The sequence below is a fragment of the Triturus cristatus genome, chromosome 10, assembly GCF_964204655.1.
Source record: "Triturus cristatus chromosome 10, aTriCri1.1, whole genome shotgun sequence".
Lineage (NCBI taxonomy): Eukaryota > Metazoa > Chordata > Amphibia > Caudata > Salamandridae > Triturus > Triturus cristatus.
This window is the reverse complement of record NC_140593.1, coordinates 864,130,400-864,157,114: the sequence shown is the minus strand read 5'-3', so window position 1 is coordinate 864,157,114 and position 26,715 is coordinate 864,130,400. Positions and strand designations below refer to the sequence as shown.

The following is a 26,715-nucleotide window of genomic DNA, read 5'->3' as shown; positions in this document are numbered from 1 at the left end:
ATCTAGTTGTTCATTAGGATACTGTTGAGAGGCAGAGGCCAGGGGCACGGACTCTGAAAATTGAAGGCAGGTAGGAGGGTGCAAAGGCAACAATTTAACCACACTGAGCAGGCAGGAAGGGCCGTGGCAGCACAACAGACTATGGAGGGCAGTGGAAAGGGGGGCAGGGGCAACAAACCAACAATACAGGACTTGCAAGAGAGGCTGTGGCAATGTAATAGACCATTGTGGGCAGAAGGAAGAGGCAATGGTAGTACAACCATACATGCCACCAGACCCGATTCAGCCAGGAAACGTCCAATGTTTTTAAGCTCAAATGGGCTTTATTTTATCTGTCTCCTGTCTACAATCTCCTCTTTTTCAATGTAACTCAAAGGGGAAAATCAATACCCCAGTTTTTTTTCAAAATCTCCCTCTTACCAAGTTCAAAATGTTCGCAAGTATGGTACATTGGATCATGGAAGGAAATGGGGTAGGGACATGGACTTGGATAACAGAGGACAGGAGGGACATGGAGAGGTGCACCAAACTGACCCTGCAGGGCAGGCATCAGGGTTTGCAGCAGCACAATACACCACACAGTGCATGCGGGATGGGAGTGCAGCACAACAATCCATAGAAAGCAAGAGGGAGGGGACAGGACCATGCACATGGACAACAGAGAACAGAGGGGCAAGAGGCAGGACCATTATGGACAGACAGGAGAGAAAGCTGCAGCATAACAGACCATAAAGGGCAGGAGGGATGGATCAGGGGCATTACAATGGAACAGACAAGCCAGGAGGGAGGGAGTAGGGGTCTGCACATGTAAACAGAGGGCTGGGGGCAAGGGGGCAGGGCAGGAGCAGCAAGATAGCCATGGAGGTCAGGCAGGATGGGCACTAGAAGCAAGACACAGCATGAAGAGCAACAGTGAGAATGTGATGGCATACACACAGACCATGGAGGGAAGGTGGGAGGGGTTCAGGGGCAGCTAACTGACCACACAGGGAAGGTGGGAGGGGCCATGGCAGCACAGAAGACCATGCATGGCAAGTGGGAGGGTTAGTGGTAGCACAATGGCTTCGATGGGCAAGAAGGAGGGTGCAGGGGCATGCACAAAGGACGATGGAGGATAGAAGGGAGGGTCAGGACCTGTGCACAGACAAGAAAGTTCAGGGGAAGGGGCCTCACAACAGACCGCACGGGGCAGGCAGGAGGAGCAGTTGCAGCACAACAGACCAGGGAGGGCAGAAGGGTGTGGCAGTACAATGGACCATGTAGGACAGGAGGAAGAGGATAGGGGCATGGCATGTGGACAGGCAGGGTGGAGGTGGCAGGGACAGGTTACAGTCATCTGACAATGCTAGGCAGGTGGGAGGGGAGTGGCAGCTCAACAGAATACTCAGAGTAGATAGGAGTGGCAGGTCCATGGAACATGGTGGGCAAAAAGGATGGAGCAGGGGCATACACAAAGACATCGGAGGGCAGGGGGAAGGAGAATAGGGGCAGCAAGCTAAGCACAGAGTTTAAGCAGGAGGTCAATGATGGGGCATAGAATTGGGCAATGGAGGGCAGGAGGAGTGGACTGGTACATCATACTAAATTGAGGGCAGTGGCAGCACATCAGACCATGCATGGCAGGAGGGAGGAGGCTAGTCCATGGATTCACACAACAGAGGATAGGGAGAAGGGGGATGGGGCAGCAAGCTAACTGTTCAGAGAAGGCGGGTATTAGGAACTTTATTGTTTTTAAAACGTGTGTCTGTGCGAACTACTTAAAATATGAACAAGTATGCAGCATAATCTCACTTTTATTCAGGAAGAAGAGGACGTTTGTGACTGTGACTCCGGGCTCACTTGGCAGAAACACCCCCTGACTCTCCACCCCCCATCGCAAAATGTAATGCCTGTGAAAAGGGTAGGTGAACACAGTGTTATATAGAACATAGTCCTGGGAGCACGATTGAAAATGAAAACTAGATGTAGTGTATGGTATAAACTATGCACCAAAAAGTGTGATATAAGATGAACCGGGCGTGAAATATAATATGCAATACATTGTGCGCAATGACAGATTCATTGGAGAGCGCGAGATAGCACGGGCACTAGCGCGTGCTATGCAATATGCGCCTTGGAGTGTAATATGCACAGGGCAGTGTTGTGTAACCTAACTAGTCTCTAAAGTTGTAATATAAAATATGTGCTGGGGAGTGTAACGTTGCATATGCACTGTGACAAAGATATGGATCCCAGATTGTAATATGTATGGCATAGCACTGTGCGTTATAACATAGGCATCGAGGAAGGCACGTTAGATGGGGCAATATAACCCGTGCGAAGACAAGTGTGGCATGACATATTCACGGGGTGGTGTTACAGTGCACATGGGCTAGAGAGTGTCATAGCATATGCACTAGCTAGTGGAATACAACACAGAGGTGTGTGGCACTCAGCAGGCAATGGTGGGTGTAACACAGCATTGGGCTCTGCCAGGAGCGCGCTGTGACTCTCAAGTGATGTTCGTCCCCTTAACAGAGAGTAAAATAAAAAGTATTACACATCCGGCAGTGGATGTGTGTTTTATTAACCGTGAGGGGGGTTTCTTGCATAGTTTTGGTCGAATTTTTGTCGAATCCCCTTTGAATGGCTTGGTGTGCATGTGTATTAAATCTGCCCGTCAATAGCTACCCATGTTTGTATAAATAAACGACAAGGGTGTCTACCGGGATTAGGCACGGTAGGGCATCAGACATGTCAGAGCTGCACTAGTGGTGTAAATACATTCCACGTGGATTCATTGTATGCATAGTCGCCTTTTAATTAATATCACGCAAATCGTCATGGTGATAGGTACGTACGGTTTGTCCAGCATGTCCTAGGTGTGTCTATAAATATATATTTTTTTAAAATAATAAAAAACAGTGGCCGGCCCTGGGGATTGGGGTCAAAAAAATATAATTAGGAGACAGGCCCTGGGGGATGGGGTCATCAGGGCCAATAAATTAGAATAAGAAGGGGAACCACACAGCCCCCCTTCTTAAAAAATTAAAATAAATAAAAGACTGGCATCGTGCCGGGGGCCACGCCCCCTCCTTGCAGCACTCTGCAAACGCGCCCCTGGCGAGTTGTAAGTTGGGGAATTAATTCCTCTTCAATACTGAGGGTCCCTGAGGGCCAACTAGCCCAACAGGCATCTCCAGTATGCACCAGGGAGCTGCGCTGCAGACAGGTGTTCTGAGGCCAAGCCCCTTTTTACACCTCTCTGCAACGCAGCTCTGTGGCGCTTACTGGAGGTACCTAGTGGTCTAGTTTGACCCTAGGGACCCTTAGGATTCAAGGGGACTTAATCTCTCAACTTAGAACAGCCACAGGGCGCGTTTACACAGTGGTGAAGGGAGGGGACGGGGCCTGAGGTGACGTGTGCAAACACGCACTATGGCACGTTTTAAATTGGGGATATAATTTTCCTTCAATACTGAGGGCCCCTGGGGGCTAACTAGCCCACCAAGTGCTTCCAGTAAGCGCCACTGAGCTGCATTGCACAGAGGTGGTCCAGGCCGTGCCACTTTTTACACCTCTCTGCAACGCAGCTCTGTGGCACTTACTGGAGGTACCTAGTGGGCTAGTTGGACCCTAGGGACCCTCAGGATTCAAATGAACTTAATCTCCCAACTAAAAACGGACACAGGGCGTGTTTACACAGTGGTGAAGGGAGGGGACGGGGCCTGAGTTAACGTGTGCAAAAACGCCCTGTGGCCTGTTTTAAGAGGTAGTTTTAATCCCCCTGCCCTATTATATACTAGGGGCTTACAGAGGAGGTCATGCTAATCACAGGGGGACCACAACGCATAATGTTCCCTAGTGTATGTAGGTGTTTTCACTGTATTCTAAGTGTCTTTTAACATAGCACTGCCTCTAGGACTGGTTAGTCAGACTCAGTTACCACCAGTATCCGTCTGAAAAAGTTGAGGGTACAGGATGATTTTGCAACAAGGCTTCTTTCTGCTCTTCTTTTTGTTCTTTCTGCACGTTATCCTTCTTCCTGCACTTTTCTTCGTCTTTGAGGACTTCTGTTGCTTCTTTCTGCACTTCTTTTTTTTCTTTCTGTGCATTTTTTCTTCTTTCTTCACATGTCCTATCTCTGTAGGCATAGTTAGAAATTAGCATTTAAAAAACCTTTGAAATTCACAGAAAAAACCATAGGTTTCAGGCACGTTATAGTTAGGAATTATCATTTAAAAAACCTCAGAAATTCACTGAAAAAACCATAGGTTTCAGGGGTGTTATAGTTAGCTGGACTTTTCACTTGTACAAAACCATTGAAATTCCCCCGTTATAGTTAGTTCAGCTAACTATAACTCGCGCGCCCGCAATGCACTGCTGATGACGTCACATATTACATCACTCATGACATGGTCAGTGACATCACTCATGACATCACTGATGACATCTCAAATGACATCACTGATGACATCATCCTTGTGATAGAGTGGCAGACCTCCTCTCACCCTAATATAACCTTTGATACACACATTCAAAAATAGAGACTAAACTTTTCAAAACAATGGACATACCAATACCAGTTACAACAACCTCTTCAGTAATTCTAAGATCCACATACACATCCACTCATTCACCAACAGTCCTATACAGTCACTAATACATGTATTCACTCATCATATGTACTCATACACCTATACATCCTGTTACACAATGCCACTCATCCATAGAGTTACTCACACACATAGTCACTCATGCTAATAAAGAATCAAACATACATTTATTTGCATATACAGTTATACACACACCACCACACTTACTTCTACGGAAACTTACACATACTTAGTCTTTTAAACAATCACTTATAGAAACACATACTTATTCATACAGGAACTCTTTCAATCTCTCACTCTCCCATATACTCACTTATATACACCAATAGTCACATATACTAGTTTAAAACATATGTAGTTACTCATAAAGACACTATTGATACAGTCATTCACTCACTAACACACCCATACACACACTCATCCACCCATACAGTCCTGCACACATGCTGTCTTCAACACATACAAAGAGTGAGTCACTCATTCATGCACCTATGCACTACGTAATACCCCCCACCGATCCATGCAGACACTCAGACTGATACTCAAAAAACCAACTAATAACCTATATAGACACCCATGTAGCTACTCACCAACCCATGCAGCCACTTATACACAAAGTGAGAGACTGATACAGATATTTACATATTTAAACATTACTCACTAAGCCATGTATTCACTATGATACACTTAATCAGTCAGTTACACAATCAATTTTTCAAAAACAAATCATCCATTTAGACACTTATATACCCATTTATTCTTCCATCGACCTTTAGATATACATATATAAAACATATTTAATTTTCAGAAAAACACACATTCACTGGATGATGTCATCAGTGATGTCATTTGAGATGTCATCAGTGATGTCATGAGTGATGTCACTGACCATGTCATGAGTGATGTAATATGTGACGTCATCAGCAGTGCATTGCGGGCGCGCGAGTTATAGTTAGCTGAACTAACTATAACGGGGGAATTTCAATGGTTTTGTACAAGTGAAAAGTCCAGCTAACTATAACACCCCTGAAACCTATGGTTTTTTCAGTGAATTTCTTAGGTTTTTTAAATGCTAATTCCTAACTATAACGTGCCTGAAACCTATGGTTTTTTCTGTGAATATATATATATTATCTACTCGCGGTCGCCAGTAGATAGTTATAGTTAGGACCGAGTTTCCATAGGAAATCTCAAAATTCTATTTTGAATAACTTTGGCGCCGATTGACGAATCCTCGCGAAATTTTCAAAACTAATGGGGCGCTCTGCTCCGCTCCGACCCTGAAAGTCTCGGGGAGATTCGTCAAGCGGGGGCCGAGAAAAAGGGGGGGTCCCAAAACGCGTTTTCCCCATGGATTTTTCCATAGGGACTTTAGTCGCAGCTACAGCCCGAACGGCTGAACAGAATTACGTGAAATTTGGCAGAGAGGTAGCCATAAGGTCCATGAAGTGCCTTTTGCAGGTTTGGTGTAAATCTGCTCAGTATCTCCAGAGAAAATAGCATTTAAATCAATATATATATCTGTACGCGCTCAGCGTGCGCGCTGGGTGCGCGCACCTTGCCGTGCGCGAGCGCAATTCTGATTGGTTGTTAGATCTTAGTAAACATTCGAATCGGTCGAAACCAGGAAGTGTCGGCCGCCATTTTGTCTCTCGCACTCTGAGGGGGTGAAAAACAAATGTGGAGAACGTGAAAAGGGGGCAGGGTGGACAGTTCCTGACCCCCTAGCCGTGGTCAGGGGGTCCCAGATGGACCCCCAAGGGCAAAAAAAAAAAAATATTTTTTTTTTCGAAAAATCGCCAAGTGCGCGCACCCTGCGCGCACCACCCAAACGGAAGAAAAACTGTGAAGTTCGCGCAGCGTGCGCGCACTCTGCTATTTTTCGAAAAAACAAAAATGTATTTGGTCCTTGGGAGCGAAGCGCTCCGTGCCCACCGTCCGCGCACGGTGCGCAAAGCGCTCCGTGCGTGCACGGCACGAACTGCGTAAAATGGGCGCACCGCGTGCCCACCGCGCGCGCACGTTGCGCGAAGAGCACCGTGCACGCGCCGCGAAAAAGTTTTGTTTAAAAAAATATATTAATAAATAAATAAATAACTTAGCATTTAAAAAACCGTACAAATTCACTGAAAAAACCATAGGTTTCACACACGTTATAGTTAGGAATTAGCATTTAAAAAACCTTGCAAATTCACTTAAAAAACCATAGGTTTCACACATTTTATAGTTAGCTGGGCATTTCCCTCATAAAAAACCAATTAAATTCCCCCGTTATAGTTAGTGCAGGCAACTATAACTCACGTGACCGCAATCCGCTGCTGATGACGTCAGATATTACATCACTGATGACATATGTGTCTTTCTGAAAAAAAAAAAAGGAAATATATGTATAGCTAAAGATGAATGGAAAGAAGACATGGGTAAATAAGTGTCTAAATACAGTGATGTAATATCTGACGTCATCAGCAGCGGATTGCGGTCGCGTGAGTTATAGTTGCCTGCACTAACTATAACGGGGGAATTTCATTGGTTTTTTATGAGGGAAATGCCCAGCTAACTATAACATGTGTGAAACCTATGGTTTTTTAAGTGAATATATATATAGATATATATGTATAGATATATATATGCATAAAGAGAGATAACAAACCTGTCCTGTGAAGTACTGATCACCAATGCTAAGAAACCATAGCTCTCAAAACTTTCACAAGGAAGTACTACTAACATTTGCTAGAATAATGACTAGGTCCCATGAGAGAACTGAGCTTGTGCATAGTGGAGTCCATCTTTGTTTTCAGATGATGCACGAAAGACTATATGACAGGTGCCCTCATAATGGAATGGTGTACCGCATTTTGTACTTGTACAATCAGTAGAAAGAACCAAGGAAATATCACTCTACACAATTTCTCAGCTGACAAGGAGGGAAGATGCTGTACTCCAAGTGATCTGAAGTAATAGAGTCTGAGTTCCTAAAATTGCTCCCAGAATATTTGACTGTCCTGAAGGAGTCAAGATGGCCTATCACATGTGCCTTTTGCACAGGGATTACATACTATGCAAAATTACCTCTTTGGACGCTAAGGTGAGGTCATTCTATTGTGTTGTCTCTCAAACTTACTTCATATCCCCATATGAAATAAATTTATGAGACAACAGAATGACCTCACAAGAAAAAGATTGTGGAGGAAATCGAAATCACCAGTTGTTTGATGGAAGTAACACAAAGGGCTAATAAAATACATATTTTTGAAATGGTATGATTTTAGATTCAAATTTTGAAGCTGTGCTCAGCATATTGAGAAGAGCATCTAAGGGACTGTCTGTCGATAAATTGCAAGTAAAGAATTACTTCTAAGGCTCCCAGGACTTAAGGGAGAGCACTTAGGGACCAGGATGCACTCCAGCAAAGGCCACCAGCTTGGTCCAGCCCATGTGCAGTTGCTACTGCTCAACTGGTCACTTCAGGAAAACAGCCTCTTGCAGCATGTTGTGCCCCTGTAGCCACAGAAGAGGTCACCTAACTCACTCTTTGAGACAATTTCTTTGTCCTGGGTACAAGAAGAAGCAGGTCCAGTCCTACTGGGCCCCTCTCCGGTTACGGAGAGCAGATACAGCCTCTACTGAGGAGGGTGCCTTTGAGTGCCACATTTATGGTTGGTACCAGCCTATTAGAGTGGGCAAATCCTGACTTCTCCCTGACCAATGAGGTAAAGGTTCCCAGGGGCAACCCTTCCCACTTTTTCAGCAGTTTGTTGACCCTACTGCAAAGAAACCCACAATGCATCTTACTCCTAAATTTAAATATGTAGAAACTCTTCTTCCCTAAAGTAGAGTCTATGTGTCCACATAGAGGTATGGCCATGGAAATGAGCAGATCCCTTCTACGTAGCCCTCCAACTGGGTTTGGAGCCAGCCTGGCTGGTGGGACAAAGTGTTGTCTTCTTCAGGCCTCACTTTACATTTATTTGTGAAAGGAGAAGCCTCTTTACAAGTTAATATAGGTCATGGCTCCACTCCAACTGGTCTTCTTGCTAGGGGACAAAAAACATCTCCCTACACCCAGGCCACTGTTCCTGTCTGCAAACAGTTTTCACACTTCATTAAGGATAGTCACTGCCACACTAGCTGTCAGCAGGCTAATTCTGGTTAGCCTACTGGAGTTTCAGGCAGGTATCAAGTAACTTTCTTAAAGTTACATTTCCTAAGTATTTATTAAAAATCTGATTCTGCCATTAGATTGGATTTTTACTAAATATTAAAAATAGTCCTCCAATGAATTTGGGCCGTTTCCTGTCAAAAGTTACAGGTTAAAATTTATAATCTGTACTTTGGCATTTTCTAGGATTCAGCTATAGCCCTGCCAGTAAAAGCATCTTTTGGGGCCTAGCCTCTGGAAGAACAGGACTATATTTAATTTGTGTATGTTTCCCTTATAAACATGGGACACCCTACCTTGTGAGTGACAAGGTGGACTTACAGGTGACTTATTTAATTTTCTCTGTCACTGTAGTTGTTGGTACAATTAGTGCTGAAGTCCACAAGAGGCATTTAATTTTCCATGCCAATAGCAGTATTTGTGCACCAATTAGGTTTAAGCCAATTTCAACCTATTTAAAGGAGATCACAGACTATTTACTCCTGGTTAGCAGGGGTGAAGTGCACAGACCTCTAAACTCAGCAAAAGAAAAAGGGCAGAAATTGGGGAGAAACTATGCAAAAGATGTCTATTACCTATATGTCCACAATAGGTTTTTGACACCAGATAGATCAAAGCTATGTGCAGGTGAGACCTAAAAAGGAAGACAATCTCTACAGGGTTATTAACGGCTGGTACCTCAATTAGAGTTTGTATGAAAGGTTATTACTAAGGTAGTGCTGCTGCTGATTCAGGACTGTAAGGAGAACAAGGATATTTTTCCCCTTGCTCAACTTGTTTTCAGGTAGGCCTGAGACCAGACCATTGGTATGGTTGTACAACCAACATATTAGCCAATTTTGGTTTGTTCAGAAAGGGATCCTAATTTACAGTAAATGTAAACTCCAGCTCATTTATTAATAAGTTCCTAGTATGAAAACAGCAGACACCTTGAAAGTCTAGCTAGTGCTGGCCAGCACCCTTTTACATATTTTTATTAATGTGTGGGATTATTCATTGAAGCACATTCATGTAGATCACCTCTGCTGCTATTGTGGGTTCATTTGTATTGTCGACCGACAATGCAGATCTATAACAGGGCAAACACAAACAATGTTAAACAAGCATTGGCATAGCCAATATGTCTCGCCTTTGGAACCTTATAAGTGTTTAGCCATGCAACAGTTAGTGTTGTTGCACCAAGGATATCGTGCTGCATAACTAAATACTTATAAGGTCCCAAAAGTGAAACCTATTGGCTATGCCAACGCTTGTTTCATATGTCCTCTCCACCTTTAGGAAATGGCTTTCTCCTGGCTGCCCCAAGGTATGTATTGTATTGCATAGCAACATTAGCCTCTACGAGCTTTTTGCCCAATGCCATTTTGCATGCTTGAGCTCCAACGCACAATGAAAAACACAGAGAAATAAGTAACAGAACGAAATATGTGGTTGCCGAAAAGAGTGGCAATGGCTTTAGGCAGGGCAGAACTGGGGAACCCAAAAAACGGCCCAACCAAATATTCTCAAACCAGCCCAGCACACTTCTCTCCCTCGCTCAATCTCTCTCCACATCCATCCACCCTCTCTTGTTTTCCCTCTCTAATCGCTTGCTCTACCTCCCTCTCTTCCGACTAGAAGCACCCCTGAGCCTGCTGCAATTATCATCGGGGAGCTGGGGAAAGGTCGGGAGAGACAAGGGGACCTTCTTCAGTTTCTAAAACTGTTCTTGTTGTTCCTTTGCACATTTTTTCTTCGATTAAGCGGTTTGTGGCCACCCCATTCTTAACCCTTAATCTTTGACAGCCTTCCCTCCTTCCAAATATTTGTTTTAATTATAACTTCCTGCCAATGCAGCGCAAGTGTTCAGAAATAGAAAACACTGTGAAATATGCAATTACACAGCCCAATAAGAGCTTGCAAAGAAAACTGCTGTTTCTGCCTATTCCAGCAGGAAAGGAGTTTATACAGCAAAGATGCCGGAGTAGGCAGGATTCCGCGGTGTACATTATCTGGCATAAAAGCAGCAGTCATGGGCAGGCGTCGGCGCGTGCTGAGGCAGCTGACAGGACAGTCTCCGGCCTTCCATGAGCGCGAGACGAGATGATGTGCAGGCGCCTCTGCCAGCCACCAGCTGAGTGACAAACTGGCTGACGGTGCAACAGTGCCGACGGAGGGGGTACCTCCCACATTCCGTGGGACGGCGGACATCCGCTCTGCGCCGGCAATCGGATCGCAGCAGTGCCATATGGGTCAGAAATTCCTGCGACTCATGACAGTTATATTACAGAACAGGCCCGCAGCTCGAAAATATATTAAAGCACTGAAAGAGGAGGTTACAGTTTACTATATGCCACAATATGAATATTTAAATGTGCACAGTTCAATTAATTACAATTTGGATGTTTATTTTGCTCGAATTGCACATACTGAAGAACTAACTGGCACATGCATCAACAATGCCATTTGCGATTCCTTATTAGCGAAAAATAAGGATCCGCTAATAAGTGTGAGAAGTTGGCCTGGTATATGATGTTCACTAGTTAAAGTGACCACCTTGTACCATGCCAAGCAACCCTTATGGTGTGGTTGTAAGTCAACCTTTTCGGACTAGCTGCCCTAGTGGTAGCGTAGGCTAAGCAGTCTTTGAGGCTAAACTCGTGAAGCGTGTTAAGCAGGCTGTTTTACCAAATGCAACCCCCTTTTATACCAATGAAAGGACACCACTCAGATATATATTCAAAATATATATGTATTTATTTCTCAAAGTAACCCCTAGACTCTTTATGAGCACAGGAGCACAAATCGTTAAACAAGAATACGTTAGAATACACAGAAGTTGCACTTTATATGGATAGGCCCGGGTGGCCGCTCAAACCATATACTAAAATAGTGGTATAAGTACCACGAACAGAAAAGGGAAAAGGCCTAGGGCCTCTAGAATTGCTGGGCCTACAAGGAGCTAACTTCAGTTAGTGACCAGGAGGTCCACGGGTTGCGTGTGCAGAGCAAATAGTCACACGCGAGCTCCCATAGGTTCTCAATGGGTGCGTAAAAGTCACAAAGTTACTGCAAAAAGGCTCTTCCGGATAGAATATGAACTCAAGATTGGAAACACAGACACTAGAGATGATACTCTACACTTGGGCACCGGAGTGCCAGCTTTACCTCACCCACAGGAAGCGGGTGCATAGGTCTCGAAGTGCGTCGGGTTTCTTCTATCTGTTCAATGGAGCCTGAAGACAAAGATGCTGCAGGCGATCGGTCCGGAAGGGTTGCGGTGGATCCAAGAGTGGATCGGAGTTGTAGAAGACCTGTAAGCAGAGGGGACAGTGTTCACAGTCACTAGCCAGTAACCAGCGTGGCACCAGCTGGGTACCAGGCGATGTCGGGTGCAAACAGGAAGAAAGGTGTAGCTTGTCTCTGCAGTCACGTGGTTCCTGAAGGTCGACGACGTCCAGGAGTCGGTTCACGAGCTGTCCCACGCAGGCTCTCGCTGTCGGCGGTGTCTGCGACTTGATCGAAGCAAACAAGCCTTGGCAAAAGCAATTGTTGTGGAAAACGAAATAAGCTGATGGTTCTGACCAGCAAGGTCAGAGGGATGGCTCCTTTGGAGGGGAGCAAGGGCCAGTCTGGAGCAACCAGGCCAGCGGTGTTGTTCTTGAAGTTCGTCACCAAGATGGCCACTAGCCAGCGGGCCGGCAACCGGTTAGGCGCGTCGAGTGGCAAAATGCAGAAGGGCCCCACGCAGATCGTGGAGATGCTGGAGGGCTCACCTTTGGTGCAGATGCTGCTCGGGTGTTGGGCTTCTCAGATCCCAAAGCACAACTTGGAGGGAGCCTCGTTTGTTGCGCTTGCAGCTTGTCGTGGTCTTTTCAAGATGGCTGGCTCTACGTGTCTCGGTGCCTCCACGGGTTCCTGCTTTTCAGGGACTGTGGATCGGGCGGTGAGAGGTCTGGAGGTCCAGGTCTTGTCAGTCTCTGGGCTCGGGCTCCAGCGGGAGGCGGCGGCAAAGCAGACGTTGTTTCGTTGGATGGTGCTTGCGTTAGCAAGGTGGTCACTCCCTGACCACAGGGGAGATTGGCTTCAGTCCTCTGTGCGGCAGAGCGTCGAAGTTCCCGTCTTCTTCTTGTAGTTAAGTTGATTCCAGGATGTCTGAAGTCTTAGGACACAGCTCCTACCTTTAAGCGGATTCTAGGGGCCGGACTACCTGCTAGGTCCCTCTCTAAGGGTGGGACCAGGAAGGGGGGTGGTTACACCCCCAATCCTTTGTCCAGCTCGCCCCAGGTCCGGGGCTGGTGTGCCCCAGGACCGGTTTGAACTGGCATATGCACCGAGGCTCCTTGTGAGCCTCAGGCATGTCTCATTCCATTCAAGCCCTACCTGACCAATACACAAAATCCTGTCTGGGGTGGTGCTCGCACCTCCCCTGGCAGGAAACCCTTTGTCCACGTCTCCCAAGCTGGAAGGACTCCCAGCAGCAGGAGGGCAGACTTGTGTCTGTGGTGGCAGCATCCATTTTGTGGAGCTGAGGCTATGTCTGATTTTACCCGGGTTTCAGGTACTGTACATGTCGTGTCCCTCTAGAAGGGTGGAATGCTAACCCCGTCGCCAGAATTGGCGGGGGGTTAGTATTCCAATTCGTATGACACCTTACTCGACATGTTTTGATAAAGCCAAACCAAAGATAGCATTTAACCGCGAGGTTCATAATGCACTTAAGAGTATATGGTATGACGATATCTGGAAACAGTAGAAGGAAGTTGTTCCGGCCACTGCAGACAGGCTCAGCTCATGCCAGAGCACCATCTCACATGGAACCAAGCACTCTGCCTTCAGGATTGTTAAGGCCTGCCATAGGAGTGACTTATAGGTTACCAGGTGTCCCATTTAAGGTTAGGTATAGGTATACTACACCTAAGTAAGAGGTGGTTACACCAACTTACCCCAGCTGAGTGATCAGCCAGTTGTGATCCACTTCCAATTGGTTATGCACCTAGGGTGCATAGTGTAAATTTAGTAGAGAGAACAGCAGGCTGGGGGTCTGATTAGCAGGCCCACAGCCTCAATATGTCAAAAACCAGTGAAGCAAAAAGCAAAAATTTGGGGTGACCATAGGATAGCAGACCCTACTCTCCTACACAACCCCCCCCCCAAACGCAGGGACATTAAACTAGCCTTGACCAGTCTCGTCTTCATGTCCTAAGTGGAAGTACCTGGAGAGACCATCTGCATTCCCATGGTCAGTACCTGGCCGGTGCTCCACTGTAAAGTCCATACCCTGTAGGGAAATGGACCACCTAAGCAGTTTGGGGTTTTCACCCTTCATCTGATTTAGCCACAAGAGGGGCTTATGGTCGGTCTGAATCTTGAAGTGAGTGCCAAACAAGTATGGCCTCAGCTTCTTCAGGGCCCACACCACAGCAAAGGCCTCCCTCTCAATAGCTGACCAATTCTTCTCTCTGGGGGTCAACCTTCTGCTAATAAAAGCAATGGGTTGGTCTTGACCATCTACATTAAGTTGTGACAGCACAGCTCCCACACCCAACTCAGAAGCATCTGTTTGGACAATAAACTCTTTGGAGTAGTCAGGACTTTTCAGGATAGGTGCAGAGCACATGGCCTCCTTCAGGTCATCAAATGCCTTTTGACAGCTTACTGTCCACTGAACCTTTTGGGGCATCTTTTTGGATGTCAGATCATTAAGAGGAGTCACAATGGACCCATAGTTCTTAACAAACTTCCTGTAATACCCAGTCAAGCCCAAGAAAGCTCGAACTTGGGTCTGGGTGGTTGGAGGGGACCAGTCCTTGATGGATTGTATCTTACTCTCCAGTGGTTGAACTTGGCCTCCACCTACAAGGTGGCCCAAATACACAACCTTACTCTGCCCTATCTGGCACTTAGTAGCCTTGATAGTGAGACCTGCCCTTTGCAGAGCCTCAAGAGCCTTCTTCAGGTGGATCAGGTGATCCTCCCAGGTGGAGCTAAAGACAGCAATGTCATCAAGATATGCTGCACAAAAGTCATCCAACCCAGTAAGGACTTGGTTCACCAGCCTTTGGAAGGTGGCAGGTGCATTCTTCAGACCAAAGGGCATCACCACAAATTGATAATGCCCACCTGGGGTTGAGAATGCTGTTTTGGCCTTAGACTCCTCAGCTAATCTGATTTGCCAATAGCCAGCTGTCAAGTCAAACGTGCTCAAAAACTTAGCAGAAGCTAGTTTGTCTATGAGCTCATCTGCCCTTGGAATAGGGTGTGCATCTGTCCTGGTGACAGCATTGAGTCCTCTGTAATCCACACAGAACCTCATCTCTCTCTTGCCATCTTTGGTGTGAGGTTTGGGGACCAGAACCACTGGGCTAGCCCAGGGGCTCTCTGAGGGTTCAATGACACCTAATTCCAGCATTTTGTGTACCTCAGCCTTTATACAGTCCCTGACGTGGTCAGGTTGTCTGTAAAGCTTGTTCTTTACAGGCAGACTGTCACCAGTGTCCACCACATGGGTACACCAGTCAGTTTGGCTAGGTATTAGGGAAAACATGTGTTGAAATGATTGTAGAACTTGTCTACATTCAGTCTGCTGATGGGCAGTGAGGTTGCCTCCAAGGGTCACTCCTTCAACTGAGCCATCTTCAGGGTTCTGAGACAACAGGTCTGGGAGAGGGTCACTCTCTTCCTCCTGTCCCTCATCTGTAGCCATGAGCAAGCCCATGTCTGCCCAGTCAACATATGCCTTTAACCTGTTAACATGGAGTACCCTGTGGGGACTCCTGGGAGTTCCTAGGTCTACCAAGTAGGTGAACTCTCCCTTCTTTTCCAGGATTGTATGGGGTCCAGACCATCTGTCTTGGAGTGCTGCTGGGGCCACTGGCTCCAACACCCATACCTTCTGTCCTGGCTGAAACTCAACCAAGACAGCCTTTTGGTCATGCCAAGCTTTCTGTAAGGCCTGGCTTGCCTCGAGGTTTTTGGATGCCTTCTCCATATACTCAGCCATCCTGGAGCGGAGACCAAGTACATAGTCCACTATGTCTTGTTTAGGCTTTTTGAGAGGTAGCTCCCATCCTTCCTTCACTAAACACAGTGGGCCTCTCACAGGGTTCCCAAACAACAATTCAAAGGGGCTGTAGCCAACTCCTTTTTGTGGGACCTCTCTGTAAGCAAACAGAAGGCAGGGTAGAAGGATGTCCCATCTTCGCCTGAGCTTTTCAGGTAATCCTTTGATCATACCCTTTAGGGTCTTGTTGAATCTCTCAACAAGCCCATTGCATTGTGGGTGATAAGGGGTGGTGAACTTGTAGTTGACACCACATTCCTTCCACATAGCTGTCAAGTATCCTGACATGAAGTTGGTACCTCTGTCAGAAACTACCTCCTTAGGAAACCCCACTCTGGAGAATACTCCCAGCAGGGCCCTGGCCACAACAGGTGCTGTAGTGGTCCTAAGGGGAATTGCCTCTGGATACCTGGTGGCATGATCCACTACCACCAGTATAAATCTGTGCCCAGATGCAGTGGGAGGATCCATGGGACCCACTATATCTATTCCCACTCTTTCAAAGGGGACCCCCACCACAGGTAGTGGGATTAGGGGAGCCTTTGTTGTGCCACCTGATTTGCCACTGGCTTGGCAGGTCACACAGGAGCGACAAAACTCCTTTGTATCTTCATTCATATGAGGCAAGTGAAAGTGAGGGACAAGCCTGTCCCAAGTCTTGTTCTGGCCTAAGTGTCCTGCTAAAGGAATATCATGGGCCAAGGTAAGAAGGAAGCCCCTAAATTGCAGAGGTATAACCAACCTCCTGGTTGCACCAGGCTTGGGGTCTCTAGCCTCTGAATAAAGGAGCCCATCATCCCAATACACTTTATGGGTACCTTGAGCATTCCCAGCAGCCTCAGCAGCAGCCAGCTGTCTGAGGGGTTCAAGAGAGGGACAGGATAACTGAGCCTTCCTCAAGTCAGCCCTTGAAGGTCCCCCTGTCCCCAGAAACTCAACCTGATCAGGTTCAAGCTCTTCAGGGACAGTTCCTTCAGGGTTCTCTAGATCAGCTTCCTGGGAAGGTTGATCATCAATCTGAGGCAGGGGGAAGGCACAGCCTTGACCCTCCTGTTCTTCTTCTTGGTAGGTGCTTGGTCCATTGTTCCGGGATCCAAGACCTGTGGTTCAGTAAGGCACTTTTTGGCCTGTGACCTGGTCACAGCAAGGACATGTGGTGATATACCGAACATCTCTGCATGTGTCCTGTACTCCACTTCTGACCATAGAGAACTCTCTAGGTCATTGCCCAACAAACATTCTACTGGGAGGTCTGCACTAACCACAACCCTTTTGAGGCCAGTTACCCCTCCCCATGAGAAGTTAACAACTGCCACACTATGTGAAGTAGTGGCATTGCTGGCATTGGTCAACAGGTAGTTCTCACCTGGTATGTACTGTCCAGCGTTCACAAAGCCTGGGGTCACCATGGTGACACTGGCACATGTGTCCCTGTAGGCTTGAGCCACTTTTCCATTAATTAAAGGAGTCTGTCTGTACTTGCCCAGGTTACTGGGGCTCACAGTCAGGGACAAATCTATGTCCCCATCACAGATCAGGACTGCCTGTGTCAGGGTTCTGTCTAAGTCAGAATCTCCTTCAGTTCCCATAGTGATTCCCACTACACCCTTTGTCTGGGGACCAACACTGCTAACAGTAGTACTGGGAGCAGGTGCCTTAGGGGCAACAGTGTTGGGGGCTCCACCCTTTTTACAATCACTAGTCCAGTGAGTTGTATTTTTGCAAGAGTTGCACCAGGGTTTCTTTTGACCTTCTTTCTTCTTCCCTTTAGGCTGGGACCCACCCTCTTTAGTACTAGTTTGGGGCCCTGTTGAAGACTTCTGGTCTTTAGATTTCTGATCTCCACCCTTTTGGTCTGTTTTCTTCTGATCACCCCCTTGGCCCTGGTTCTGGTTCTTTTGCTTAACCCTGGTTCTGACCCATTTGTCTGCCTTCTTTCCCAATTCTTGGGGAGAGGTCAGATCAGAGTCAACCAAGTGTTGATGCAGTTGCTGGTTCTGACAGTTATTTAAAATCTGTTCTCTCATCATCAAATTGTACAATCCTGTATAATCAGATACCTTACTTCCCAGCAACCAACCCTCCAAAGCCTTAGTGGCACATTCAATGTATTCAGACCAGTCCTGAGTCTGTGTCTTTTGGGTGTCTCTGAAGATTAACCTGTACTGTTCAGTGGTTAAGCCTAACCCATCAACTAGGACACTCTTCAGGACTCTGTAATTTCTGACATCCTCTTCTCTAACAGTGAGGAGTCTATCTCTGCCTCTCCCCTCAAAGGAGAGCCATAAGATTGCTGCCCACTGGTCTTCAGGAACCTGCTGCACTTTGCAGGCTCCCTCAAGAGCAGTCATCCATTTGTGGATGTCATCCCCACTTTTGTAGGGGGGCACAACCTTGGGCAGGTTCCTATTATCAAAGACCCTATCTTTGTCCTTAGGGACAATGCTGCCACCAGTGGGTATAGACCCACTCTCCTTATGCTGCCTAGCCTTGCTCAGTTTCTCTTCCATCAGAGCTACTTCTAGCTCCTGCTTCCTGATCCTCAGCTGGGCTTCTTGCATTCTGGCCTCATGCTCCCTCCTCTGAGGGGTGGTCATCCTTCTCCTGGAGTGACCTTGAGAGCCTCTAGAGGTATGAGAAGCATTAGATTCACCTGAGTGATTCCTTTGCCTCCCAGACCCCTGGTTAAGTCCACTGGGGAGATCCAATGGGGTGATCCCATTGTCAGTCCCCAATAGCCTTAAGTTAGCTGGGCCACGTATAACACTTGGCACTGGGCTAGTTCTCTCTTCATCCTCACTACCTTCTGTATCCCCACCACTTTCTTCCTCTGTAGTATGATTCTCCTCTAAGGGATGACCATTGGAAAGGGGTACTTCAGTAGCATCCTCAGAAGGGGGGCCTCCTGTTCCTGTCCCTAAGGGGCCTAACTGGGAGGCTTTCCTGAGAGCTTTCTGATCTTCATCAGCCTGTAAAAGCTCTCTGAGTTCAGCAGAAGTAGGATTCTTGGGCTGTTTAAGGCCCCTGATATTTGCCAACTGCCTGAGCTCATTTTGGTTTAGGGTAGCAAAGATGGATGGTGCCCTCTGGGGGTCACTCTCAACAGAGATGGGTACATTGGACCCCTCTGCCCCAGCCATTGCTCTTAAGTGTGGGTGGATGTGTTGCAATCTACCTACACTTGGGTTTGCCTACTAAACCTATCTAGTAGTTGTAGTCAGGGTGTGCTACTCCCTTTGCTCTACAACAACTAAGTTCAGTAGAACTTAAGTATATCTAATCTTGTTTTATATGTACCTACAGGTACCTATGTGATCTTTCAATTGGTAACCAAGAGATTACAATGGTAAAACACAGCAAGCTCAAATCCAACCGCTGCTCACCAATGTGAGAAGTTGGCCTGGTATATGATGTTCACTAGTTAAAGTGACCACCTTGTACCATGCCAAGCAACCCTTATGGTGTGGTTGTAAGTCAACCTTTTCGGACTAGCTGCCCTAGTGGTAGCGTAGGCTAAGCAGTCTTTGAGGCTAAACTCGTGAAGCGTGTTAAGCAGGCTGTTTTACCAAATGCAACCCCCTTTTATACCAATGAAAGGACACCACACAGATATATATTCAAAATATATATGTATTTATTTCTCAAAGTAACCCCTAGACTCTTTATGAGCACAGGAGCACAAATCGTTAAACAAGAATACGTTAGAATACACAGAAGTTGCACTTTATATGGATAGGCCCGGGTGGCCGCTCAAACCATATACTAAAATAGTGGTATAAGTACCACGAACAGAAAAGGGAAAAGGCATAGGGCCTCTAGAATCGCTGGGCCTACAAGGAGCTAACTTCCGTTAGTGACCAGGAGGTCCACGGGTTGCATGTGCAGAGCAAATAGTCACACGCGAGCTCCCATAGGTTCTCAATGGGTGCGTAAAAGTCACAAAGTTACTGCAAAAAGGCTCTTCCGGATAGAATATGAACTCAAGATTGGAAACACAGACACTAGAGATGATACTCTACACTTGGGCACCGGAGTGCCAGCTTTACCTCACCCACAGGAAGCGGGTGCATAGGTCTCGAAGTGCGTCGGGTTTCTTCTATCTGTTCAATGGAGCCTGAAGACAAAGATGCTGCAGGCGATCGGTCCGGAAGGGATGCGGTAGATCCAAGAGTGGATCGGAGTTGTAGAAGACCTGTAAGCAGAGGGGACAGTGTTCACAGTCACTAGCCAGTGACCAGCGTGGCACCAGGCGGGTACCAGGCGATGTCGGGTGCAAACAGGAAGAAAGGTGTAGCTTGTCTCTGCAGTCACGTGGTTCCTGAAGGTCGACGATGTCCAGGAGTCGGTTCACGAGCTGTCCCACGCAGGCTCTCGCTGTCGGCGGTGTCGGCGACTTGATCGAAGCAAACAAGCCTTGGCAAAAGCAATTGTTGTGGAAAACGAAATAAGCTGATGGTTCTGACCAGCAAGGTCAGAGGGATGGCTCCTTTGGAGGGGAGCAAGGGCGAGTCTGGAGCAACCAGGCCAGCGGTGTTGTTCTTGAAGTTCGTCGCCAAGATGGCCACTAGCCAGCGGGCCGGCAACCGGTTAGGCGCGTCGAGTGGCAAAATGCAGAAGGGCCCCACGCAGATCGTGGAGATGCTGGAGGGCTCACCTTTGGTGCAGATGCTGCTCGGGTGTTGGGCTTCTCAGATCCCAAAGCACAACTTGGAGGGAGCCTCGGTTGTTGCGCTTGCAGCTTGTCGTGGTCTTTTCAAGATGGCTGGCTCCACGTGTCTCGGTGCCTCCACGGGTTCCTGCTTTTCAGGGACTGTGGATCGGGCGGTGAGAGGTCTGGAGGTCCAGGTCTTGTCAGTCTCTGGGCTCGGGCTCCGGCGGGAGGCGGCGGCAAAGCAGACGTTGTTTCGTTGGATGGTGCTTGCGTTAGCAAGGTGGTCACTCCCTGACCACAGGGGAGATTGGCTTCAGTCCTCTGTGTGGCAGAGCGTTGAAGTACCCGTCTTCTTCTTGTAGTTAAGTTGATTCCAGGATGTCTGAAGTCTTAGAACACAGCTCCTACCTTTAAGCGGATTCTAGGGGCCGGACTACCTGCTAGGTCCCTCCCTAAGGGTGGGACCAGGAAGGGGGGTGGTTACACCCCCAATCCTTTGTCCAGCTCACCCCAGGTCCGGGGCTGGTGTGCCCCAGGACCGGTTTGAACTGGCATATGCACCGAGGCTCCTTGTGAGCCTCAGGCATGTCTCATTCCATTCAAGCCCTACCTGACCAATACACAAAATCCTGTCTGGGGTGGTGCTCGCACCTCCCCTGGCAGGAAACCCTTTGTCCACGTCTCCCAAGCTGGAAGGACTCCCAGCAGCAGGAGGGCAGACTTGTGTCTGTGGTGGCAGCATCCATTTTGTGGAGCTGAGGCTATGTCTGATTTTACCCGGGTTTCAGGTACTGTACATGTCGTGTCCCTCTAGAAGGGTGGAATGCTAACCCCGTCGCCAGAATTGGCGAGGGGTTAGTATTCCAATTCGTATGACACCTTACTCGACATGTTTTGATAAAGCCAAACCAAAGATAGCATTTAACCGCGAGGTTCATAATGCACTTAAGAGTATATGGTATGACGATATCTGGAAACAGTAGAAGGAAGTTGTTCCGGCCACTGCAGACAGGCTCAGCTCATGCCAGAGCACCATCTCACATGGAACCAAGCACTCTGCCTTCAGGATTGTTAAGGCCTGCCATAGGAGTGACTTATAGGTTACCAGGTGTCCCATTTAAGGTTAGGTATAGGTATACTACACCTAAGTAAGAGGTGGTTACACCAACTTACCCCAGCTGAGTGATCAGCCAGTTGTGTCAAATTTGTTAGGCCAAGCCTGGGGTGGCATAATACATGCTTCAGCCCCTGGCAGGCCTTAGATACACCAATGCCCTGGGTACCTAGTGTACACTGGTACAGGGGCTGACAGGGTGATCCACTTCCAATTGGTTATGCACCTAGGGTGCATAGTGTAAATTTAGTAGAGAGAACAGCAGGCTGGGGGTCTGATTAGCAGGCCCACAGCCTCAATATGTCAAAAACCAGTGAAGCAAAAAGCAAAAATCTGGGGTGACCATAGGATAGCAGACCCTACTCTCCTACAATAAGGAATAGCAAAAGGCTATGCATGTAGAAATCGCTTACAAAATAGCGATTCCTAAACATTCCTTAATTGCTACTTGCAAATTGCGAGTTGCAATTAAGGAATTACCTCCCCATTCATTCCTATGGGCCTAGAGGCCCATAGGACTGAATGGGAAGACTTTCTTAATTTGCCATTCTCAATTAGAGAATCGCAAATTGCTCATGCAATTTCAAGGGTGCCAGGGTGTCAAAAGGACACCCTGTTGCACCCCTGAAATCTGCATATGAGTACATCTTGCACACACACATGCCCCAAGGGCATGTGTGTGTGTAAAATGGAACTTTGAAAAAAGCACTTAAGCGCATTTTTCAATGTTTTTGCAAATTACCATGAAGTTCAACTTCATGGTAATTTGCTCCCCCTATTAGCGAAATCGCTAATATTTTTACTTTCATGCATTGCATTTAAGGAATCTCAATTTGAGATTCCTTAAATGCAATCGCAATTTAAGGAATCGCAATTTAGAGATTCCTTATTTTGCTATTTTTGCATTTGGGATGATGCATCCCAAATGCAAAAATACCGGGAGCAAAGGGTCAGATTCTGAGAATCTGCCCGTTTGCGACCGGTTTTTGTTTTGATGCATGTGGGCCTAAATTGCTCCTCGGGAAGGGGCACCAAGATGGTATAAACTTAGAATGCAGACACCGAGAATATAGCCGGACTGAACAGTACACGCTGAAAAGAGAGTCCGGTAATGGCGACGAGTAAATAAGAGCTTGCATAACTGTCAATGGGTCTGCAGAGTTACAAAGGTCAGGACCCCATCCATGAGCTGCAATAGCTGGCGGGATTAGTAGTGCCCAGAAGACAGTCCCTAAGCAAATTAGATGACCAGAAGTGGCATGAATGAAGTATAATAATATAGACAAAATGGGACATCCGTAAAAGAGGTAAAACATGGGGGTGCGGAGGAAAGGGGCGAGTATCTTTAGTAATACCACTGTAACTGTTTCCAATATGAAATAGAAACAAGCGCGGGCGCCTCGCGCTAAAAGTGGGAGGGTTGAGGGGAGTGCGGCCCAGAGCACACAAAGCATTTCCCTTGCAGGAGCGAGCCAGGGGCACCATATGTTTGCAAGTTAATTACAAACATATGGTGTTGAAGCTCGCTCCCGCAAGGGAATCGCCAAACGTACACGCGTTGCCATTGAAAGCAATGCAACGCGTGCACGTTTTTGGGACACAAACTGAATCAATGGCTAAAGGTCTTTACCTATGCAGCGCGCGAGACCTAAAAAAAACCCACAAGCATTGGTAAATGGATTAGGTGCCACCTATGTTTATGAAGGCAAAACCTAAAAAGAAAGATATCCAATTTGATATCTGATTTGACTGCTGGTATTCGGTTCAGTAACCAAGCAACATAAAACCTGAAGAGAAAATGTATGCAAGACCAATTTTTATATTCAATTAAAAAAATAACCAGTAGATGGCAGTGTTGTCCAGTTCTTCTAATATGGGGAGAGAGTGATGTGAGATCTTCACACGGCTCGTATGGGCCCACTAATATAACTACCCAAAACAAAGTCACAAAATTAAGTTCAAAAACTTTCGCCCACATAAAATGTAGAGTGAGATCAAAAAAATACTCCTTGGTAGCGTCATGATGAAAAGATCAGGAATGTTATAATGGGTGCACAAGGAAAGTAAACAAAAAAAAGAAGGTTCCACAAAACAGTGGATGGATATAGTAATTTGGAAAAAAGGGAACTGATAAGAGCCCCCTTTTATGATATAAAAAAACAAGAGATTTCACAAGTAATGTGAAGGTGAAACCTAATGAGGCACCTCAAAAATATAAATACTAAAGATTTCAATAAGACTTGAAAAGCAGGTGAAAAATATCTGTTCGCTACTGACCTGAAAACAAATTCTAGGTATCTACCATAGCAAATCTAGGTTCTTTACCAAACTTGCACCTCTTCAAATCATAAAAGCAAAGACTGTGACCAAATGAGACCAGAAGTGCTCCAATGATGATTTGGGTGAATTACAAACCGGAACGAAGATGGAATAATATAGTATCAAAGATAGAGATAATAATTTGCAAGGTACAGAGGAGGGGCTACCACAAAACCATAAAGGCATATTTCAACCAGGCTCCAAACCAATCTAGAGGTTTTGCATATTTCAAACACAGATAAATCTGTAAGCCCTAAAGCTATATACTTATGATGCATCACAATATGCAATGACCTTGTGCCATTCATTGATTTTAAAGTAGCAAACATTCAGGACAACATCCTTGCTAGCAATGCGGCATCCCATTTTTACCAACTTCAATGCCAGACAGTGTTGTTCCTCTCATTCAAACTAATAGAGAAAGAGGAGGTTCTGAGCCTAGCGTTCAAGACCAAAGCATCAAGGCTATCAACACAGCCTTGCCCTGGAGTACATATACAACAAGTCATTACAATACTCATTCAAGAAGTCAGATGCATGATCAATGCTTACATCCTAGCAAGCATTGGTCCTTAAAACTTCCACAGGCAGTCATTACAACTGGGCTAACAAAATCTCTAACAGATCCAAAAATACTGGCAAACTATCACCAAATCTTCACTGTCCTTTCCATGAGTAGGTAAGAAAAATAAGTTACACAACAATTACAGAAGTACTTGGAACAAAATTGCCTCCTAGATAATTATCATTCAAGGTTCAGAGCCTTGATTCCTATTAACAAAGAATACAGACTAGCAATCAATCTTGCAAGATCTCGATCTCTCATCTGTACAACACAATTCTACTAAATAGACTACATAAATGGGGATCGGAACTGGCCTTGTACTCTGGCCCGACTGGTAGCCCAATATGGTGTATACTTCCAAATGTATGATGGTGATCCCCAAATCCACATTCAGCAGTATAATATCCAGTAATGCCACAATAAATCTGTAGAGTGATTTGCCCAAATTCAACATTTGATCCAAGAAAATTTCCTGTCATTACGTGATTTCAAGACCGAGACCTTATGATGCTTTACATCAGCGAGTAACGGCCATCCCAACTCAATAACGTAGCTAAGGGAATAAAAAATGCATTTAGCCATGTTTCATGAGACTACACACGGCACCCTGTGTGAAATTCATAAGAATCCTAGCTCTGGTTTACCTGGATTACTGTAATGTGATATAAAAGGTTCTCCTCTGTCACAAAAAGATGGAAAAAAATACAACTACTGCTCCACGCAATCAGAATGTGCTCTAATCTCTCGAAGCATGTGCAGGTAACGCCAGTACTGAAAGCACTCCACTGGCTGCTGGTACAACAGAGAATCTAGTTCAAGACTTTTTACCAGACACAAAGAATTATGGAAGATGGTCACAGGTTACTTGCAAAATACTACATCCTTTCCTAGCACAAACCTGGTTATATATCATAATAGATCACCCAATAAATGTGCAAGAGACTTATATAAGGCGGCATGAAGACCACTAGGAGTTCACGACTCAAAGCTCAGGAAATCATTGAACGTGACCCTGAGAGCATGGTCCAATTACCTGTGATTCAGATTACTTCAAAAAAGAAACTGTTCTAACAGTCTTTTGACTAATCATTAATATGGTGGTAGTGAAGGAGGAGTACCAATTGGGTTCAGTTCCCCAAATCAGTTGGTAAGACTTCAACTAACCATAACCACTTGTCATAACCTGCACAGCGATGTGAAGATCCACATACTGACATTTCGCTCAGTTTGATATTACAGGGGCACTCTTTGGTTTGATATAATCACCAAAAAGAGTAATCCAGCAATATAGAGATTTTTCGCCAACCCTTTGCTGATTGTCTTTTTTGAGGCATTTGATTGGAAAGTAGTTTCATTGCTAATTAGGGAGACATTATTAACGTGGACCCGGTGTCAAATATAGTAGAGGTGGGCATTACATGGTGGGTATCCCCGGGACAAATATAGAGGAACAGGGTTCTCACTGTGAACTCTTAGCGACATTTTGCACAAATCTCTAATTGAGGATGGCCTAGAGATATTTGTAATGTAATGTTTATTATTTCGTTTTGGGTGTACTGAAGGTTATTTTCTTTTTTAAAGTAAAAGCCCTGGCTGTGTGTTAATTTATTAAGTTTTATTGTGTGCCTTGCAGACCTCTGAATTTCAAACCAAAATCATGTCCATGAGTAAGCTTTGGACTGCTACCCTGAGAGAAAGCTTTGGACAACTACCCTGAGAGTAAGCTTTGGACTACTACCCTGATGGTCAAATGATATAGTGGGGGTATCAATTCGACCCGTCACGCATGGCATAACATATTACAAATGCAGGCGGGGGCATTGTTATACTTCCCGGACATGCCCATAGATTGGACTCTCTGGTTGGCCCTGTGCAGGGATAAAGGGTTTATACGCGTTTTACAATCATTGAATATTCCGAAGACAGGGGATTTATTTCGAGATGGCGTAGTTAAATCCTGGGAAGAGGTGGAGGACCCGGCGATACCTGCCAACATGTTGCAACGGTTCCAGTATCATAGAGTGCGACGGGCATTGTGTGGTATCTCGGGTGATGAGTTGCAGGAGCCCCCAGAAGTCCCGGAACTAACCTACATAATCGGAGCAAAGTTGCCCCGCAAAATGGTCACTAACATATATAAATTAGAAATGTCCCACAGAGCGAACCATTATACCAAAGGCAGGCTGGCCTGACAACGAGATTCGCAACAGAATATTGATGACGCCATGTGGACCTATTTTTGCACTAGCACTCGGCGGATCTCCTTGCAC

At 46.2% G+C, this 26,715-nt stretch overlaps 1 protein-coding gene across 6 annotated transcripts in view; it reads right to left on the bottom strand.

Annotated features, from left to right (window-relative positions):
- LOC146796124 (uncharacterized) overlaps positions 1 to 26,715 on the bottom strand; it is a 213,769-nt gene that overhangs the window by 5,858 nt on the left and 181,196 nt on the right. For 2 of the 6 annotated variants that reach the window (XM_085628500.1, XM_085628498.1), the window contains one exon: positions 6,897 to 6,957. The exons of the other annotated variants lie outside the window; for them this stretch is intronic. In XM_085628500.1, coding sequence (XP_085484626.1) covers positions 6,935 to 6,957 — 23 coding nt within the window. In that variant the 3' untranslated portion in view covers positions 6,897 to 6,934. The remainder of the gene's footprint in view (positions 1 to 6,896; positions 6,958 to 26,715) is intronic. 6 annotated transcript variants of the gene reach the window in all.